Source organism: Cololabis saira, chromosome 18, assembly GCF_033807715.1.
Source record: "Cololabis saira isolate AMF1-May2022 chromosome 18, fColSai1.1, whole genome shotgun sequence".
NCBI classification, from domain to species: domain Eukaryota; kingdom Metazoa; phylum Chordata; class Actinopteri; order Beloniformes; family Belonidae; genus Cololabis; species Cololabis saira.
The window spans coordinates 38382086-38403366 of record NC_084604.1 but is presented as its reverse complement, the minus strand read 5'-3'; the positions used below and the strand labels follow the sequence as shown (position 1 = coordinate 38403366).

At 38.8% G+C, this 21281-nt stretch overlaps 1 protein-coding gene and 5 non-coding genes across 7 annotated transcripts; all 6 read right to left on the bottom strand.

Annotated features, from left to right (window-relative positions):
• Positions 1-853: 853 nt before the first annotated feature.
• Positions 854-21244, bottom strand: rps7 (ribosomal protein S7). 2 transcript variants are annotated; one of them, XR_009784493.1, is made up of 7 exons: positions 21175-21244; positions 17806-17891; positions 17635-17706; positions 15490-15633; positions 11049-11113; positions 5658-5860; positions 854-963 (listed from the first exon to the last, which is right to left on the bottom strand). XR_009784493.1 is itself a non-coding variant. In XM_061746739.1 (7 exons), exons 1-7 carry the CDS (start codon positions 21227-21229, stop codon positions 886-888), a joined length of 651 nt encoding a protein of 216 aa, XP_061602723.1. In that variant the 5' UTR covers positions 21230-21244; the 3' UTR covers positions 854-885. The 2 variants fall into 2 exon arrangements, 1 of the variants encoding a protein (XP_061602723.1); XM_061746739.1 differs by having other exon boundaries at positions 5658-5808.
• LOC133418733 (small nucleolar RNA SNORA73 family) lies at positions 1627-1832 on the bottom strand. Its single transcript, XR_009770487.1, has one exon. It is a non-coding gene; the product is annotated as a small nucleolar RNA SNORA73 family (small nucleolar RNA).
• Positions 7999-8204, bottom strand: LOC133418732 (small nucleolar RNA SNORA73 family). Its single transcript, XR_009770486.1, has one exon. It is a non-coding gene; the product is annotated as a small nucleolar RNA SNORA73 family (small nucleolar RNA).
• On the bottom strand, positions 11345-11550 carry LOC133418731 (small nucleolar RNA SNORA73 family). The gene has a single exon (XR_009770485.1). It is a non-coding gene; the product is annotated as a small nucleolar RNA SNORA73 family (small nucleolar RNA).
• On the bottom strand, positions 15746-15951 carry LOC133418723 (small nucleolar RNA SNORA73 family). The gene has a single exon (XR_009770477.1). It is a non-coding gene; the product is annotated as a small nucleolar RNA SNORA73 family (small nucleolar RNA).
• Positions 19058-19263, bottom strand: LOC133418730 (small nucleolar RNA SNORA73 family). The gene has a single exon (XR_009770484.1). It is a non-coding gene; the product is annotated as a small nucleolar RNA SNORA73 family (small nucleolar RNA).
• Positions 21245-21281: the final 37 nt, after the last annotated feature.

Below are 21281 nucleotides of genomic sequence, written 5' to 3'. Positions count from 1 at the left end.
CCCCAGAGGTCCAGTATCTTACTTTTTAAGACAGATTTACAAGAAATCTAAAATATCTACCTGTTAACCACTTACAAACTATAATGATGAGCTCAGAATCTGATGTAATTCCTATAATGGAGCCTAAAGGAAAACATAACAGGGCTGAGGTTGCCAGATCTGGCAGGTTCCAGCTCAAACATGATGTAAAACCCACTGAAATAATGAAAAAGCAGCTGAATCAAACATCCTATATGTTAAAACCACCAATTATTAAATGGGTAATACATTTCAAGCTTCACTAAATAGCCAAAAAAAAGTTCAGGCTCCAAATAAAGACTACAATTAAATTGAGTAAATTAAAGCAAAAAAAATAGTGAGTTTATTGGGTAAGTTTCTACTTTTCTCTGCCATAATGGAAACTTTATTGTTAATAATTTCTCCTAAATATTCACTAAAACCAGAAAAACCAGCACAAATACATATTTTTCAGGCCAATTGGGCCCTTTTTTTGATGACTGGATACAGCCTTTCTAAAATGAAGACCTTTGGATTGAGATTTAAGACATTTAAAGGCCTTATTTTAGCAAAAATGGAATTTAAAACTTTAAGGACCAGCTGGAATCCTGGAATCTGAACTTTAAGCGTCAGAGTCCAGAGTTTAACCTGGAGGTGGAGCCTTTGATCAGGTTCCTGGTAACCGACGGCAACACGGGCTGATACCAGTTTAAGTTTTTAATTTTACATCCATGAACAATCCACACGACCACATCTTAAATATTTTTAAGATCCGTTTACGGTTCGGAGCTAAACATCCATCCATCATCCATCCATCATCCATCCATCCGTGTGAAAAGAGACTCCGACCAGCGACGACAGTAAACAAATTTATTTTGTCATCTGCATTTACAGCTGGAACTCTGGGAACTCGAACACGACGTCTTTCCCTGTGAGTTTCTTGTAGACGCCGGAGAAGGTTTCCACCTGGAAACAGAGAATATCCTTCAGTTTCACACACAAGGAACACTTTTATTCACTGAAAATGCATGTAAATATAACATTTAAATCTGTGATATTAACAATTAAACATGAAGTTTGTTGCTTTACATGAAAACATCTAGTTTGAACTTAATCTGCATTCGTTCAAAAAACAAGACATTGTGCATTTTTTCCTTAACAAGCAGTATTTATGTGAATCTTTTCATTTACACACAAACATATTTACTTTTCCTTTAACTATTTTAATCTATTGGGCAGATTGACCAACGTTTAGATGAAACATGTTTATTTGTTTAAGTAGAAACCACAGTAAAAAATATCTTGCTTGATCTACTTTAAAAACATTAAGGCAATTTTTTCGCATGAGATTTTTATGCAGATCAGGAAAGACTAGTCTTTGTATAAACTACTTAATTTTTAGTATGTACAAAATTCATTTGCAAGTAAAGTCAACTTAATTTTGATAAATAAAGTAAAATTAACACAATTAAGTTGACTGTACTTGCAAAATGTATTATGATCTTTCTTGATCTACATAATCTCATGCAAAAAGTTGGCTTTTTTTTTTTTTTTTTTTTAAGTAGATCCAGCACAACATTTGCATCAGTACCAGCTTAATCTTATATAAATATAAGTTTAACTGGTTAAATCTGTGTCCTGCATGGTTTTCCTCCCCAGTCACGGCCCCGGAGGACTCTGGGAAGTTGTAGGAATATGCAGGACGCTGGTCCTCCCGGCCCAGGGCCGGGGACCAGCTTGCTGTCCGACGGCGTGGAACGGGAATGTACGTCCCGGCCGGAGCTGACGCTCCCATACGCCACCAGGACAGACAGAACTGCTGCTGTCCACGTCGGAGTAAACCAGGGTGTTTCTCAGTTCAGACTAACGTACTGGAGGTTAGAGATGAACCGATCAGGAGTCTGAGGGACGATCACCAAAAGCAGTATCTGCTGATCCCAATATCACAGCAATTCTTCATGTTCAACACTGACATCGTATTATTACGTATCGAAATTAGGACATGAGAAAGTATCATCAATTGTCTGTTTTATTGCAGTCTGATGTACAATATTTCACTCTAGACCAGCGCTCTTCAACCTGTGGCTCTAGCGCCGCCCTAGTGGCTCCTCGAGCTTTTTCAAAAATGTTTGACCTTGTTTTTCCTTTTTAATCTTGACATTTCGACTTTTTTTCCCCTCAACATTTCAACTTTTTTCTCAACATTTCAACTTTTTTCTCAACATTTCAACTTTTTCTCGACATTTTGACTTTTTTCTCGAAGTGCATAATGAAAAACAAATGTTCCCCCAGTTCTAACTAATATAGAAACATGCAGCATGTGTTGTCTTCATTCTAAGGCTTATACAAGACTTTTCATTTTTTGCAGCTCCAGACATTTGTTTTTGGTCCAATATGGCTCTAAAACATTTTGGGTTGCCGACACCTGATCTAGACTCTTAGAGACTTAAACTAATGTAGTTTACTAATTTAAGCTTTCCTGTGGTAATAATTACGTTTACAACATGTGCAGCAACACACACAACAGCAGACATGTCACTGTCTTAGAGTTGATACAAGTTGTAAACTATAAACCTTAGTTTTCCTGTGGAAAAAGGAAGTAAATATTGAAGTATTAAGCTTTGTGAAAGCTTTAGCGATGGTATCCGCCGCGTGTGAGGAAACTCTTGCGAGTGAAACTCACATTAGAACATCCAAACGTCACTCGTGAAGCAACCGACACGACTGTCGTCCTGCGTGAGACTTTGGACTGTAGTCTGTAGCAGGGCTGGGCGATATCGAGATTTTAATATATATATCCATATATTTTCAAACGCGATATGGTACGAGACAATATCGTTTATTTTATTATTTTTTTTAATGATTTTGATATAGTTATTTTGTGACAAATTGACTTGAATGTTTTATTTGAGATTTGCACAAATGTTTAGTTATTTGCACAACTGTCAACCTCAGTGGAAAAGTCTGCCTGTTACTGTCTACACTGTATTAATTACAGTGTATTTTAATTTAATTGTTATGCAGGAAAGGGATATTTGTTTTATTTTATTCAAGAAGCATTTTTATTCTATATATGCAGGCAGTTTATTTTTATTTCATTTGTTTTATACATTTTGATATTGTGCAGACCTCTGTTAATAAAGGAACCTGTGTGACATTTGGCACGAGGCTTTGTATTAAAACTGACTGTTTTTTTAAGGGTTTGCCTCAGAAAAAATGAAGCTAACAGAGATGCTAACAGAGATGCTAACAGAGATGCTATGCTATAACGCTTTGGGGGAAACCCCAATTATGGCACAGAAAAAATATGGATATATATCGAGTATCAACATTCAGCTAGAAAACATAGAGATATGACTTTTGGTCCATATCACCCAGCCATAAAATATATTGATCATCATAGATATGGTGTATGGTGATATTATCGTTATCGTGGCCACATACTGCTACAGTATTGTACCGTGAGTTACCGTATCCTCCCACCTCTAGCTGATTTGTTTGGTTTTAACTAAAAGAAAAGGCAGAAAGTGTCAGAAGTGGTAGATTTCCAGCTGGACTCCAGGGCAACTGCTGCTGTTTCTCTGTCAGACGGAGCTGATACAACAGTTCGTCCTCAAAGCTGCAGAAACTTCAGACCAATCGGTGGCCTGGACTGTGATGACATCACAGCCCGACTCAGAACCTCTGACATCATCACACTCCAGGCCACCGATTGGTCGAGGGGTTGGAGTCAGAACTCTGATCAGGATGTGACGTCAGAAAAAGAGACTGACGGAGATTCTTGTTCATTTGATTGTTTTGATCCAACTCTGAGCTGCAGACGTTCAGATGTTCATAAACTTTACAAACTGCACATTTGTTTTCCTACTCAAACATCGTTAAACTCCCGCACCGGCAACCACTTTTTCAGTGTTGATGCTTTTTAGAGAAACCACGCCCCCTTAGAACCAGGTTTGTTGTTGTCAACGTCATCAGATCCACTTTGATCTATTAATTTGAGATCTCCAATCAAAACCGATAGCATTATCGGTAGAGATGCACCGATTGATCAGCATCGGGCCGATAATGGTCCTATCGGTTTTGATCGGTTCTGATCGGAAAATAGTTCAGAGCGACCGATCTGATGGCGTTTACAACAAACCGGGCATTCCTACATCTCAAACAGAGGTATCTTAAGGAGGCGTCGGCCTTGTCGGTGCGGGAGTTTTACAAAGTCTGAAAAGAAGAAAGTGTGTCCAAAGGAGAAACCCCGAGGAGGAATGATATAAAAGAATTTCAACACAACGAAGCTGATCAGACATTTGAAAGTTTTTCACACGAAGGAGAATATTGAGTTTCCAAAGTCGGCTGCCGCTAAGGCAGAGAGAGAACAGGAGCAACGGCGCTAACTCTGCTGAACTTAGAGACTTGTATACGACAGGAATAAAAATAAAGAACTACATCGTTCATAAGGTAATGGATTCATAAGCTTTGATAATCAGCTGCTTTCTATTGTAGAAGAGATCGGGTGTAAATGTGTCGTTAGCTGCTCGGATCCCGGTTTGCGCTGCCGCAACGTTAATATTTCACTGATGACATCCCGTCGGAGTTTTACCAAACTATTTACATCCAAACCCTCACGCAGGACGACAGTCGTGTCAGTCGCTTCAGGAGGGACATGTGGAGTTCCAGTGTGAAGAGTTTCCTCACACGCAGTGGACGCTAAGCCTGTGTTGAAAAAAATGATTTTCCGATTCTAAATCGATTCTCATATTAATTCCTAACAATCGATTCTTATGTCCAAAGATCATTTTCTCCAGGTGAACTTTAATCCCAGTAGTCAGACACAGTTTGTCATGAAATACCTGAAAAATGCAGGTGCTTCATGGCAACATGTGTGCGTGGTGACAGAATAAATTAGATAAGCTAAAATGATTTGTTTACTGCATGAACTGTTGAAATTTCTCTTTTTTGCACTTTAAATGGATATTGAAAGGCCTGTTTGAGTTATTTATTTTTTAGTTATTTCACAATAATTATTGTGAAATTATTATTTCACTAGTTATTTTACAGTCATATAATTCAGGCAACAGCTCAAAAAACATTTTAAATAACACTAAGCCAAATCAATATCGAATCATGATAATCGATTCTGAATATTAAGAATTGGAATCTAATCGATTCTGGACATTTGAATCGATCCCCAGCCCTAGTGGATGCTTCGCTAAAGCTTCACAAAGCTTAATAATTCATCATTTTATTTTAAGATTTAATTCCTCTTTCCACAGGAAAACTAAGGTTTATAGTTTACAACTTGTAACAACTTTTAGAGAGTGACATGTTGCTGTTTCTGTGTTGGTTCATGTTGTAAATAATTATCACCACAGGAAGCTGAAGCTTAAACTACATTTACTCTTTGTAACTGAGTCTAAATCGTTTAAGTCTCTAGAGGGTGAAATATTGCACATTAGCCTGAAATAAAACAATTCATGATACTTTCTCATCTAATTTTTATACCTAATACAATGTCAGTGTTGAACATGAGACAATATTGAAGAATTTATGGTTTTCTGGCTGTGATCGGCAGATACTGGTTTTGGAGATCAGTGATCGGTGCATCTGTACCGGTGATACGTGATCAATACGGGGGAGGGGGGACCGGTACCGGGTCCAGAACCTACTTTGTGTTCTACGTTGTTCTGCTGGGCCTTGTCCAGGTGAACCTTGATGAGCCGACTGCTGTCCAGCTTCACCCGGATCCTCTTACCCACGATCTCGCTGGGAAACACCAGGTCCTCCAGGATGGCGTCGTGCACCGAGGTCAGAGTACGGCTGAGGAGAGAAGAGAACCGGGTCAGAACCGTGCACCGAGGTCAGAGTACGACTGAGGGGAGAGAACAGAACCGGGTCAGAACCGTGCACCGAGGTCAGAGTACGGCTGAGGAGAGAGAGGAGGAACGGGTCAGAACCAGGACAGGGTCAGGACTAGGGTTGCAAAATTTCGGGAATTATCAAAGTTGGAAACTTTCCATGGGAATTAACGGGAATATATGGGAATTAACGGGAATAAATAAGACATTTACAGAATTGAAGGTTGGCCCTTAACAGGGAACTTAAATATAATTGGGGGAAATATATTGTAGCATAGTCTTGGCTAAAACAACCAGATTTAATGCAAGTACACTCCTCAATCACATGCACACAGCACATTGCTTACTGCAGGGCTATTGAGGCCACGCCCCCTACATGCACTGTGCATTCCTCCATCACATGCACACAGCTTACTGCAGGGCTATTGAGGCCACGCCCCCTACAGGCACTGTGCATTCCTCCATCACATGCACACAGCTTACTGCAGGGCTGTTGAGGCCACGCCCCCTACAGGCACTGTGCATTCCTCCATCACATGCACACAGCTTACTGCAGGGCTATTGAGGCCACGCCCCCTACATGCACTGTGCATTCCTCCATTACATGCACAGGTGATTTCTTGAAGCCTGGAGGCCACACATTTGAGCTCAAAGCACAAGACTATTGAAGCCACACATTTGAGCCCACGGACTATATAAAGTCAAGTAAGTTTTGATAATATTATGGGGTAAATATATTTGATCTATAATGGTATTAATGTTTAACTTGCATTACTTTTTGATTGGGTGGGGGAGTGGGGTGAGTTAGTATTTACTCAACATTCATGTTTTTGTTGTTCATTAAAATAATTGTTCATACAAGAATAAAAACTAAAGTTCTACTCAAATAAATCTGTTGAAATGTCATGTTTTTGTATTATCTTGCATGGATATCTGCTTATGACAAAATAAATATTTACATTTATGTTTGGATATGATACAGTTTGTTTAAATTAGCCCCAAGTTCCAGTTAATTCCCATAAATTCCCAATAATACCCATAAATTTCCATAATTCCCATGGAAAGTTTCCAATTTGGAAAATTTCCAAAATTCCCCAGCTTAACTTCCCAAGGAAAGTTTCCGGAAATTTACCGGAAATTTTCCACCCCTTTGCAACCCTAGTCAGGACCAGCACAAACATGGCAGCATCTCTGAGCCGAGGCCCAGAGTTCTCCCTCTGGGTTTCACTTAATAACTCTGAATCCAGAGCTGATTCACTCGTGGCTCAACGATCAATCCTTGGTCCTTTATTCTTTCTGATTTATATTAATGATTTAGTCCTCATGATTGTTCTGTTTCAACTACGGTATTTACCATTTTATTTGCAGACGACACAAATCTGGTTCTCTCATAAACATTTGAAAAAACGTTTTGTAAAAAGAACTCCATTTCATAATATTTTAGTTAAAAAATTCATGTTTTTATTGTTATGCTGCCTTTATTTTGTTATATTCTTTCAACACGGAAGTGCTTTTATTTTGAAGAGACACGGTTCACGGTAAAACATAAGAATACAAAGACAAACGGAAAAGGAAGGACAAAAAGGGGAGAGTTAGCTCCAGTCGAGAGGGCAACAAGGTAGTTTATTTTAAGTTTTGGTACCAACATACTTTAACTGTTAATGGATTGTTTTCTTTATTTTATGCAGCTCTTACGGTGGTTTATGGATCACAGAAACTGTCATTTCAAACTGGTTCCAACTGAACAAATTATCTCTTAATATAAAAAAACTCATTTCATTTTATTCTCTGGAAGGAATAAATATCATCCAGAACAAACCAACCTTTTTATAGAAAGGAATAAAATTAATAAGCTATCTTCGGCTTGATTTTTGGGTGTAATTGTCAATGAAAAGTACAAACTATATATCCAGTTCTTTGTTTTGGTTTATGCTGCATTCGGCTCCTTTTATCATATTTTTTAAAGATGCCTATTTTAACAATCATTTAATTATCTTTTTTCTTTCTAAAGTATTTCTTGTTTTACTGTCTGAAGTGTATCATAGAGGGGAGGCCACTCCATAAACCCTTCATTTCCTCCAAACACATTCCATTGTATTTTTTTCCTTTTCTTCTTTCAAAAATGTGCAAATAAATAAATAAAATCAGACATATCTGTGTCCTGCATGGTTTTCCTCCCCAGTCACGGCCCCGGAGGACTCTGGGAAGTTGTAGGAATATGCAGGACGCTGGTCCTCCCGGCCCAGGGCCGGGGACCAGCTTGCTGTCCGACGGCGTGGAACGGGAATGTACGTCCCGGCCGGAGCTGACGCTCCCATACGCCACCAGGACAGACAGAACTGCTGCTGTCCACGTCGGGTTTGTGACCATATTACAGCTTTTACAACCATTTACACACAAAAACATACATTTCCTACGACGCAGAGATCAAACTCAAAACCATCAGCAACGCGGTGGAACATAACGGAGCAGCAGCCACAGAACCAACATTAGAGCTGCAACAATTGGTCAACGTTGTCGCCAAAAAAAATAAATCAAAATTGTGAACAATGAATTCCATTGTCGACAATTGTCAGACGTGTTTTTCTCCATAGAGTGAGACGTCTCACTTCAATAGCATCTCTGCGAGCGGTAGCGGGTAAAACAAACATGACAGCGTCCTGTAGCAGCTACGGGTAATAAAACTTCAAAAGTTTGGGAGAATTTCAGCCTGGATACGGAGAATAAAAAGATACTAGCAAGTAGTGATGCACCGAAATGAAAATTTGTGGCCGAAACCGAAACTAATAATAAACACTTGGCCGAATACCGAACATGGTTCTTTGCAGTTTTTCATTTATTTTGCCAATTTTTTCACCATTGCATAAATTAAATAAATGTGTCCAGTCTGATGCTTTTCAAAGAAAAAAATCTTTTACAAAATTACAAGGTAGAAAATATTTATTGAACATAAAAAACTGAACATTTTTAATTTCCAGCATTATGTTGTTTTGGTTCCACCTCCTGGTGAATGTTGGTAAAATTCTTATGGGGTTAGTTTCTGGTTGGCCAACGATTTATGTTTGTGGTGCAACCGTTACGGAGCGGCCAGTCTATTTCCTTATATTACAACGCTGTTATTAATTATTCGTTTTTTTCCCACTTATTCCACCGAAAGTGTTTTTTTTTTTGCCAATTTCGGTTACCGAACAATCGGTGCATCACTACTAGCAAGGTTTGCAAAGCCGAGCTGCTTATCACGGAGCACGTCGGTAATGCATTTGAAGAGAAAGCACGCCGGAGTGCTGAACGAAACGGACTCGCCTTGGTAACATATTAAGCGTATTTTGGCTTTAAAAGAGCTTTAAAGTTATGCCTGACAAAGTATTTTAAATTAAATGCATGCAGTCCGAAGTGGTTGAATAAAATATCTATTTTTCATTGAAGTACCATTTTTATTGTGTTTATTATTATTTGCCACATAATTAAAGCAACCTCATACTAAATTTAAGAAAAAAAAAAAATACCAATTATCCGATTAGTCGACTAATCGTTTCTAGGGCTGCAACTAACGACTATTTTAATAGTCGACTAGTCACCGACTATTGAAACAATTAGTCGACTAATCGGATAATTAGTAATTTTTTCTTAAATTTAGTATGTCGCTTTAATTATGTGGCAAATGATAATAAACACGAGAAAGATGGTACGTCAATGAAAAATACAGGACTGTCTCAGAAAATTAGAATATTGTGATAAAGTCCTTTATTTTCTGTAATGCAAAAATGTCATACATTCTGGATTCATTACAAATCAACTGAAATATTGCAAGAGTTTTATTATTTTAATATTGCTGATCATGGTTTAAAGTTTAAGAAAACTCAAATATCCTATCTCAAAAAATTAGAATATTCTGGGAATCTTAATCTTAAACTGTAAACCATAATCAGCAATATTAAAATAATAAAAGGCTTGCAATATTTCAGTTGATTTGTAATGAATCCAGAATGTATGACATTTTTGTTGTTTTAATTGCATTACAGAAAATAAAGAACTTATATTCTAATTTTGAGACAGTCCTGTAGATATTTTATTAAACTTTGCCGCTGTTCAGACAAAAAATTAATAAAATGTCCTATTTAAAACCAAGGACAGGCACAGTGATCAGTCAGACATAAACCATGAATAAATAAACCTCTGTCCATTATTTTTCATTTTTTAAGGACAGGCAAATGTGTTTATAAAAAATAAAATAAAACGTCTCATATTTTTTCTCTATCAAGTGGGTGAAATCGGTTCTGGATGGCAGGACGTCGCCCGTCACCCAGACCCGACGTGCTTTCTCTTCAAATGCTCGCATTACCAACGTGCTCCCGTGATAAGCAAGGTCTGCTTTGCAAACCTTGCAAGTATCTTTTTATTTACCGTATCGAGGCTAAAAGGCTCCAAAACTTTAGAAGTTTTGTTACATGCAGCTGCTACAGGACGGGACGCCGTCATTATTGTTTACACGCTACCGCTCGGCAGAGACGCTATCGCGCATGCGCGACTCTCGGCAGAGAACGTATTGAAGTGAGACGCCTCACTCCGTTGGAAAAACACGTCTGGCGACAATTGTCGACAATGGAATTCATTGTCGACAATTTTGATTATGGATTTTTGTCGACAACGTCGAGGAGTCGTTGCAGCCCTAGTCGTTTCAATAGTCGGTGACTAGTCGACTATTAAAATAGTCGTTAGTTGCAGCCCTAACTAACATTAGTGAGTTTATGATACGGAGTGGATGAACTCGCTCAGCGGTTTCATCCACACAGAAGAAGATTTAGAAGGATTCGGGGAATGAACCGTCTGTTTTGGGGAAGTTTCTAGAAAGCTGGTTTTTATTTCGTTAATAAAATTTGACTCACAATACTCTTACTCCTGTTTTTTTTTTTTCCTGTAGCGCAGCTCCTTCAGGTAGATGCTAACTCAACCCCGGCCACTATAGTACAGTATCTTACCGTATATTTTTGCACCTTACAGGTGCACCTTATGCGTGCGTAAAATACGGAGTGTTTAAGATGAGCTTCTCGTGTCGGGCCGAGCTCAAACACCAGAACTGATGTTTGGCTCAGAGACTACGGAGAAACATCCTGGGTGTTTTTCAGCTCCACAATAGACAACAAACATGTCTGACGTCAGACGAGCAGCTTTGAGTAAATCACTTTAAACCGACCAACTCACCTCCGGGGACGCTTCTGCTTATTCTTCGTGCGACTTTTCCTGGTGGGTTTGGGCAGAATTCTCCTCTGAAAGTCGACAAAATCACAGAGTTAAACATCACGATTCACCAACAATCATCAAACTTTCATCACAAACGATCAGAGCCCAAAGATACGGCAGTTCCACCTCAAACAAACCCATTCAGCCTCATAAACCTGTTTAAAAACGCCCCGTTAAAGGGTTTTAGTGAGAGTTTTCAGAGACATGAAGGGGTTTTATTTTGGCGTGGCTGCGTTCCTTCGGGCTCTCTCAGATTTATCTGTGTCCTGCATGGTTTTCCTCCCCAGTCACGGCCCCGGAGGACTCTGGGAAGTTGTAGGAATATGCAGGACGCTGGTCCTCCCGGCCCAGGGCCGGGGACCAGCTTGCTGTCCGACGGCGTGGAACGGGAATGTACGTCCCGGCCGGAGCTGACGCTCCCATACGCCACCAGGACAGACAGAACTGCTGCTGTCCACGTCGGAGTTATCACAATATTACAGCTTTTACAATCATTTTTATGTTTATATTTGTTTATTTAGCAATATAAGACAAATATGAACAAAAAATGAAAAACAATGAAATAACATGCAAGGAAAGGAAGAAGCCTGGTGGATTATATAGAATCATTTCCATATATGAATAAAAAACAAAAGCTACACAAGGGAGAGTAAAAAAAAAAAGAAAAAAAAAGAAAATGTAACTCAATCAAATAATGAACACTACAAAGATGAAACAATAAGAAAGTTATTTAAATGTTTTTTGAATATTGGCAAGGATGGTGATGATTTAAGAGATTTATTGAGTGAATTCCACAAGTGGGGAAAGATTGATGTTTAATGTTCTACAAAACGCTAAATTAAAATAATTTTTGTGCCTTGTGGCATAAGAATGAATATCGGAATTAACACAAAATAAATTATGAAAAGAAGGAAGATCTTGTATATAATATTTAAATTTGAACATAAAAACATGTTTTTAAAAATGTTAATTTTATTGACTGATAATAATGAATGTTTAATGAAAAGGGGAGCAGACGCTCATATCTGTTTGCGTGTGATATCATTCTGAGAAACCTTTTTTGAATTATCAATAATGTATTAATATATGTTGAATGTGTCGAAGCCCAAACGATGTTGCAGTAATTAAGATGAGGGAAGATTAAAGTATAATAGAGAGTTAAATGAGACACAAAAACATTACCTAAATACTTGAGAAAAAGTATAAATCCACTATTTAACACCGAGGCTCGTAAATGTTTCTCATTTGACCCTAGAATTAGAACTAGAGCTGCAACAAACAGCAAAACGCAGAGCAACATTTGGACAGTCGTCCTTCTCGGTAATACGTAACAAATTATGGAATAAACTGAACCTGAAATCTAAATACTGACAGAGCTCAAGGTTTTTAAAGTAAAACAATGTCTGAAACTGAAACAAGCTTGTGAACATTGACTTTAACATACTGTAACACTGTATTATTTTAGTTTTCTGTCCTGATCTGGTTTGTGTTTTTGCTTCTTTCTTAGTATTTTAATAGTTTTGTACTGTTTTAACTCTGCTTTCCAGTTTTAAGTAAAGGCCTAACCAGGGACAGGGGTTGAATTAGCTCTGGCTAAAAACCTGTATGTACGACATCTGTTTTGTACTTTTTATGAAATAATGTGATACATTTGTCCCTGTTCAATAAATAAATACAAAAAAATAACCCTTTCTAATGGAAACCCTGAATGAAACAGAAGTTAATTTAAAACCTAAAGATAGCGTATTTTTCAGACTATAAAGGCTTAAAATCTTTACATTCTCTCAAAAACCGGCAGTGGCTCTTTATCTATGAATGTTGTTCTTTCTGACCTTAAACCAGTTTTTTTTGTGGTAACTTGAGCTCAAAAATAATGCAGTTTAGTGAGTTTGGTAACGACGAAGCCGCTCCGCTTGATGGATGTCGGATTGTTCAGACACATTAAAGTCTTTACACCGAGGTTTCTGCTTCTTCTGTTGCTAAAACTAGCAGCTCCTGCAAACGTTTCCTCTGGAGACGCCGGCGCGAGCCCCGATCCGTTTACAAGGACCGGAGCACAAATAAATACATTTATTTATACGAGGTTTCAGCAAAGATCAGACCAAACCAAGACTGCAAACGTCTCGTTACCCAGAATCCTCCAGTCTGCTAGATTTATAATAAAGTGAGTGTGGGCTCTTTAAATCTACAGAGACCATTTGAAAATATAAAAAAAAACTGACTTTTTTTAGTGATAAAGTGGCAGCTTGGAGACAACCAAGAACACGGAGAAACGAAGTTCCAAAAACAACAAGGAAGCAGAAACTGTAGTTACATCAGCAGGACAGACGTGGTTTTAAATCAGCATTAAGAACGGAGGTGAATGATTCTGAACACGTCTGGTTTCATTAAAACACCACGTCCACCTCCCACCTCACTACGTCTCAGGAGTGATCTAAACTAGACACAATAAATCAGTTGTTTTATACAAAACAACCAGACTGGTAGAGGGTTTAGAAGACATTTACAAGCTTCTCCTTCATGAAACCTCGTCCCAGAGTCTCGTTAGTGATGCTGGATTCACACTGAAACCAGCAAGAATCGCCTGACGCTTGATCGCGCTGGGCTAAAGCTGCAGAACTGGAGGGAACAGTGTATGTAGCTGCACATCTTCAGTTTCCTATTTCCCCATAGATCACACTTTGGGACGCCTTCTCTATATTTTAACGTTATTTCTGGTAGATAAGAGAGAGTTTGATGTTCCTTAACGTTATTTCTGGTAGATCAGAGAGAGTTTGATGCTCCTTAACGTTATTTCTGCGTAGATAAGAGTGAGTTTGATGCTCCTTAACGTTATTTCTGCGTAGATAAGAGTGAGTTTGATGCTCCTTAACGTTATTTCTGGTAGATAAGAGTGAGTTTGATGCTCCTTAACGTTATTTCTGCGTAGATAAGAGTGAGTTTGATGCTCCTTAACGTTATTTCTGGTAGATAAGAGTGAGTTTGATGCTCCTTAACCAGGTCGGTCCTGGATCAACATCAACCATCATCGTTGGTCCCGGTGAAGCTGCAGTCTGTCTGCGGTGAACACTGACACACCGGGTCCCAGCGGATTTGGTCATGATGTTTAAACTGTGTTTTGTGATTAATAAGCACGGGTTTTAATTATTTTTCGTTGGATCAATGTAGCAAATAAAATCGTCCAGCTCCTCAACCATCAGATATGTGTTTAATATGATCAGTTCAGGCAAAAACTGCAGTCAAATCAGCAAAAATATGAAGATGAAATATATTAATTCCTGATAAAATAAGTGTGTTAGTGACAGCTCTGCTCATGTACGCATGTGAATGAGTGTACGTTTGTGTGAACATGAAAGTACAATCTGCATTAAGGCTTCTCGCTTTGGGAATCCCGGTCTGTGATTGGACGACGCCTCGGCGTCAACGCTGATCATTTAAATAAAGTTCAGATTCTCTCGACTTCAAATTGGCGCTCTGGAATCCTCCGACACGCTGCTCCTGATGAACCTGATGCCTCCGACGCCTCTTGCAGCGCTTTATTAGAAAACGAATGGCACTTCCAGTGTGAATCCAGGGTTAGTGAGCGAGAGTTTCTTTCTGCTCAAATACAAGTTTTCCTAAAACTAACTCAGGATTAAAGAGCCACGTTTCCCCGACTACTTATTTCCACTAAAAGCTTTGTATCTCGCCTCAGTCTGACCAACTAGACCAGGGGTCGGCAACCCAAAATGTTTTAGAGCCATATTGGACCAAAAACACAAAAAACTAATATGTCTGGAGCCGCAAAAATGAAAAGTCTCGTATAAGTCTTATAATGCAGGCAAATGGCGAAAGGCGAAATCAAAACGTTGAGAAAAAAGTCGAAATGTCGAGAAAAAAAGTCAAAATCTTGAGAGAAAAGTCAAAATGTCGAGATTAAAAAAGAGAAAAAAAGGAAAAAAGAGAAAAAAATGAAGAAAAAACAGATAAAAAAAGAAAAAGAAAAAAAAGGGGAAAATTTTTTTTAAATTAAATTTAAAGAAGGGGAAAAAAAAGGTCAAACATTTTTGAAACATTCTCCAGGAGCCACTAGGGCGGCGCTAAAGAGCCACATGCGGCTCCAGAGCCGCGGGTTGCCGACCCCTGAACTAGACCAACCTGACCCAGCTTTTAACTTATTAATGTACTTTCAGTGGAATAAATCTTCAACAAATGGAAAGATGTCAAGAAAGAATCCACCGCCCGCGATACGTAACGGCGTCTGTCGGCTTTGGCCCAACAGATCTGGACAAACTATCATCACGAGAGTCTGAAGCTTTGAGTTTGGTTCTGTTTCTGTTCAAATCTGGGGACCAACAAAGAAAACGCTGCTTTTTAGACACGAATCAACCTGAAAACGACTCCCACGCAGACCCAGACTGACCTGTGCGATGAAGACCACGTGCTTCCCGCTGAACTTCTTCTCCAGCTCCCTCACCAGACGCACCTGAATCTTCTGGAAGGACTTGAGCTGAGGAACGGGAACGAAGATGATGATGGCTTTCCGGCTGCCATTCACCTCGATTTCCTGGAGGAAAAACACAACAAATCAAACTTCTGCTGGAGGATTCAGTGTTTAAACCAAACACTCCTCAAGTTAAGAGTTGTGAAGGAATATACAGTAGTAATCTCAGATATATGTCTGTGTCCTGCATGGTTTTTCCCCCCAGTCACGGCCCCGGAGGACTCTGGGAAGTTGTAGGAATATGCAGGACGCTGGTCCTCCCGGCCCAGGGCCGGGGACCAGCTTGCTGTCCGACGGCGTGGGACGGGAATGTACGTCCCGGCCGGAGCTGACGCTCCCATACGCCACCAGGACAGACAGAACTGCTGCTGTCCACGTCGGAGTTAGGACAATATTACAGCTTTTACAATCATTTACACACAAAAACCTTACCTAAATCAGGGTGCTTGCTCATTTTCCAAATTAAAATTCCAGACTTTTCCCAGACTTTTTTTAAAACCGATATTTTTTTCCCCAAGACCTTAACTTTACGTACTTGTAAATTTCGGGTGTTGTAGCCATAAATTCGAAAACACGCAACAACCCATTTCTGTTGACCACTAGGCTAGCTGTGTCAATGGACCTCAGCAGTGACATCACCAAATGTTCCAGAGTAGGCTAAGCAAGCGTTGATTGGATATCATCTTAGCCTTTTTTTCCTTATTTTTTTCCTAATCATTCCTCTTTTTTTTTTTGCCTTTTTCCTTATTTTTCCTCTTTTTTCCGCCTTTTTTCCTTGCAATTTCGCCTTTTTTTCCTTATTTTTTTCCTATTTTTTCGCATTTTTTCCTTGAAATTTCGCCTTTTTTCCTTAGTTAGTTACTAAAATTATATGTTTTATAGCCTACCCTTCTATTTCTCATTTCACAATGCCTTTGAGCATACTGTACAATTCTACCATACATTTTTCCCCATACTTTATTAAGACTTTCACACAAAATTCAAGACTTTTCAAGGTCTGGAAAACAGTGTTTCAAAATGCCATACTTATTAAGACTTTCAAGACTTGCGCAAGCACCCTGTAAATCCACTAATTAACACCAAAGATATTAAATGTTTCTCAACATTTTTAATGTAAACAGTGAGCTGAAACTGAAGTTCAGTTAAAACCTAAAGATACTGTATTTTTCAGACTATAAGGCTTAAAATCTTACATTTTCTCAAAAACCAGCAGTGGCACCTTCTGTATGAATGTTGTTGTTCTTACTGACCTCAAACCACTTTTATTTGGTAACTTGAGCTCAAAAATAGTGCAGTTTTAGTGACTTTAGTAGCGACGAAGCCGCTCCGCTTGATCGATGGTTGGATACGGGTTGTAACGTCAGACATCGTTAGATAATTAATTACGTAGAGCTGCAATCAACCATCATCTAGTCAACGTTACCTTTCTGTAATTAATCATCAACGTCAGGTTTTTAGTTTAAACCCAGTTTTTAAATCTGTATCAGTTATAATCTAATAATAATAATTATAATAACCTCTGGTGTCCAGAGGATTCAGAACCAATCATTTTTACACAATAATTTAGAGAGAAAACCTTTTCCAAATACCCTCAAAGTAACTAATTAACACCGGCTCTTAAATGTTTCTTAATGGAAGCAGTGAGCTGGAACTAAAGTTCAGTTAAAACTTAAAATTACAGTATTTTTCAGATTATAAGTGCATTTTTTGGGGGGAAATTTATCTCATAACACATCAGTTATTCAGCTACACGTAGCATAACCAACGTACCAGCAGGATGAATAATCAGCAAGTCTCTCACTTCTGTAAGTTAAATTACCAAAGTTTCAGTGTTTTTAAATCCACTAATTAATGCTTTTTTTAAAATGCATTAATTGAAATGATTTCCAGCCAACCATAACATTAATAATATGAACAGATCACTGCGATTGCAGCCGGTATTAAAGGTTTTCTGAACCTAAGAGGGACCGGGATCTGTTTTAAGCCTCTCATGTGTCAGTATTTCCTCTGCCGTGTTCACGGTTCTGGTCCAGACTGATCTGGGTTGCCGGTACGAACGCCCACCTTTGCTGCAGTGATGTTCAGCTCTCTCAGCTGAGCCTTCAGGTCAGAGTTCATCTCCAGCTCGAGCAGAGCCTGCAGGAACAGTTCGTTAGATCCATTTACATCAGGGTTATGGATCTAAACGTGACATTTCCATCACATATCTGGTTTTAAAAGGATCAAACTTCTCACCTGAGAGATCCCAGACTCAAACTCGTCCGGCTTCTCGCCATTCGGCTTCACTATTTTGGCGCTGGTACTGAACATGGCCGTTGTCTCTGCAGAAAAGTCAAAAACAGTCAATCAATCTTGGGTTTGGGCAGAATTCTCCTCTGAAAGTCGACAAAATCACGATTCCAACAATCATCAAACTTTCATCACAAACAACATCTAGTCATGTTTCATTTAACTGATTTTATTTCTCCTTGTAATAACTAAACTAAACAGTCTGATCCCAATTTTGTGAAAGGACAAGAGTTATAATTTCAAGCACTTAAAACTAAAATTCAAGCACTTTTCGGGCCTTGAAAACATTAAAATTCAAGCACTTTTCAGGCCTTGAAAACATTAAAATTCAAGCACTTTTCAGGCCTTGAAAACATTGAAATTCAAGCACTTTTCAGGCCTTGAAAACATTGAAATTCAAGCACTTTTCAGGCCTTGAAAACATTGAAATTCAAGCACTTTTCAGGCCTTGAAAACATTGAAATTCAAGCACTTTTCAGGCCTTGAAAACATTAAAATTCAAGCACTTTTCAGACCTTGAAAACATTGAAATTCAAGCACTTTTCAGGCCTTGAAAACATTGAAATTCAAGCACTTTTCAGGCCTTGAAAACATTGAAATTCAAGCACTTTTCAGGCCTTGAAAACATTGAAATTCAAGCACTTTTCAGGCCTTGAAAACATTGAAATTCAAGCACTTTTCAGGCCTTGAAAACATTGAAATTCAAGCACTTTTCAGGCCTTGAAAACATTGAAATTCAAGCACTTTTCAGGCCTTGAAAACATTGAAATTCAAGCACTTTCAAGGATTTCAATGCAATGATTTCAATTCCAACATGGCAGCATTTCCTCCATGCTGAACCTGCTAAAACAACGCTTTACTCGTAACCATGGCAACATAAACACCTAATTTCACCCATAAATGTAAACCTAAAAGACTTTCTAGCCGTAAAATGGAAGAAATGCAGTAAAATATTGCGTTTAAGTAGTTAAATGGAGCAGGGGACTTAGCTAGCTGTGAGTATTTCACCTCAATTGAGGCTAGGAAAATAGTATAATATATTTCACAAACGATCAGAGCCCAAAGATACGGCAGTTCCACCTCAAACAAACCCATTCAGCCTCATAAACCTGTTTAAAAACGCCCCGTTAAAGGGTTTTAGTGAGACGGTTGGGTTTTATTCCGGCGTGGCTGCGTTCCTTCGGGCTCTCTCAGACATATCTGTGTCCTGCATGGTTTTCCTCCCCAGTCACGGCCCCGGAGGACTCTGGGAAGTTGTAGGAATATGCAGGACGCTGGTCCTCCCGGCCCAGGGCCGGGGACCAGCTTGCTGTCCGACGGCGTGGAACGGGAATGTACGTCCCGGCCGGAGCTGACGCTCCCATACGCCACCAGGACAGACAGAACTGCTGCTGTCCACGTCGGAGTTATCACAATATTACAGCTTTACAATCATTTAAACACAAAAACTGGTTCTAAATACCCCCAAAGTCCACTAAATAATACCGGCTTAATCAAAAAAGTGAGCTGGAACTAAGAAACTCAGAATTGCCGCATTTTTCAGGCCATAATTCACATTATTTGGGGAAATTTATTTCATAACACGTCGACAGTTGTTGAGCTAAAACGTACCGGGAGGATGAATAATCTGAATTAAAAACAAGCAAGTCTCTCACTTGTATTCAAGTTAATTAAAGTTTAAATTACCTAAATTTCAGTGTTTTTCAAAAGGTTTAACTGCTGGGTGTCCACGTCGGAGTCACGACAATCTTACACAATAATTTAAACAGAAAAACATTTTATAAATACTAAAAAAAAAGTTGAAATCCACTATTTAACACCGAGGCTCGTAAATGTTTCTCTACTTTTTTAAAGGAAACAGTGAGATGAAAATGAAGTTCAGTTAAAACCTAAAGATAATGTATTTTTCAGACTATACGGCTTAAATTTCTGTTTTTCTCCAGTTTTTCTGTTCCTACTGACCTCAAACCAGTTTTTTTGTGGGAACTGAGCTCAAAAATATCTTCATATTCACATCTGTTAATCTTATTTATTTAACAAACATCCCTCCAGTAAAGCAGCATCTCCTACATGCAGCACTTTTCTCGTAACCATGGCAACAAATACCTTATTTGACCCAGAAATGTAAAAACTAAAAACTTTCCACCCGTAAAATGGGAGAAATACGATAAACAGGATTCCTATGCATTTTTCAAGGACAAATTCAAGCAATTTTCAAGCACTTTCAAGGGTAATTTTCAAAATCTTCAAGCAATTTATCGCTGGGGTAAAATATCTACAGGAATATATAATTTTACGCTTTTTATCACAATTATGTACATTGTATTGAGCTGTAAACATCTAATCAGGTTTAATTTAACTGATTTTATTTCTCCTTGTAATAACTAAACTATACAGTCTGATCCCAATTTTGAGTGAAAGGACAAAAGAGTTATAATTTCAAGCACTTTTCAGGCCTTGAAAACATTGAAATTCAAGCACTTTTGAGGCTTTGAAAACATTAAAATTCAAGCACTTTTCAGGCATTGAAAACATTAAAATTCAAGCACTTTTCAGGCCTTGAAAACATTGAAATTCAAGCACTTTTGAAGCTTTGAAAACATTAAAATTCAAGCACTTTTCAGGCCTTGAAAACATTAAAATTCAAGCACTTTTCAGGCATTGAAAACATTGAAATTCAAGCACTTTTCAGGCCTTGAAAACATTAAAATTCAAGCACTTTTCAGGCCTTGAAAACATTCAAGCACTTTCAAGGATTTCAATGATTCCAACATGGCAGCATTTCCTCCATGCTGAACCTGCTAAAACAATGCTGTACTCGTAACCATGGCAACATAAACACTTAATTTGACCCAGAAATGTAAACCTAAAAGACTTTCCAGCCATAAAATGGAAGAAATACAGTAAAAGATTGCGTTTAAGTAGTTAAATGGAGCAGGGGACTTAGCTTGCTGTGAGTGTTTCACCTCAATTGAGGCTAAGAAATTAGTATAATATATAAAAACATACAAACATATAAAAACGGCAATTTAGAATAAAACACTAAATCACTGCGGACTACTTTACCTCCCCGGTATTAAAGCGAACACATGGACGGCCTGTTAACTGCCCCCCATCTGCAGATACCACTCCGCCGCGGAGCTGCTACTAACGCTTAAATATCACATTTCCGCGACCCATCCGCCGCCACTAACGCCTCAATCTAAGGTATCAGAGTCTCCCGATGCGTTTCCGTGCCATTATTTCCCCGTGAAACAACGTTTAAACACAATATTCAACCAAAAAGGTCGTCCGGTGGAGAGTAGCACGACTAACCTCTGTCAACGACGGCCAAGGAAGAGGCCGGACCATCGCGAGAGCTCGGCTTCATCCAATCACAGCCCGCCCGCCTTCGCTAAGCATCGCGAGATCTTGGCTTGATC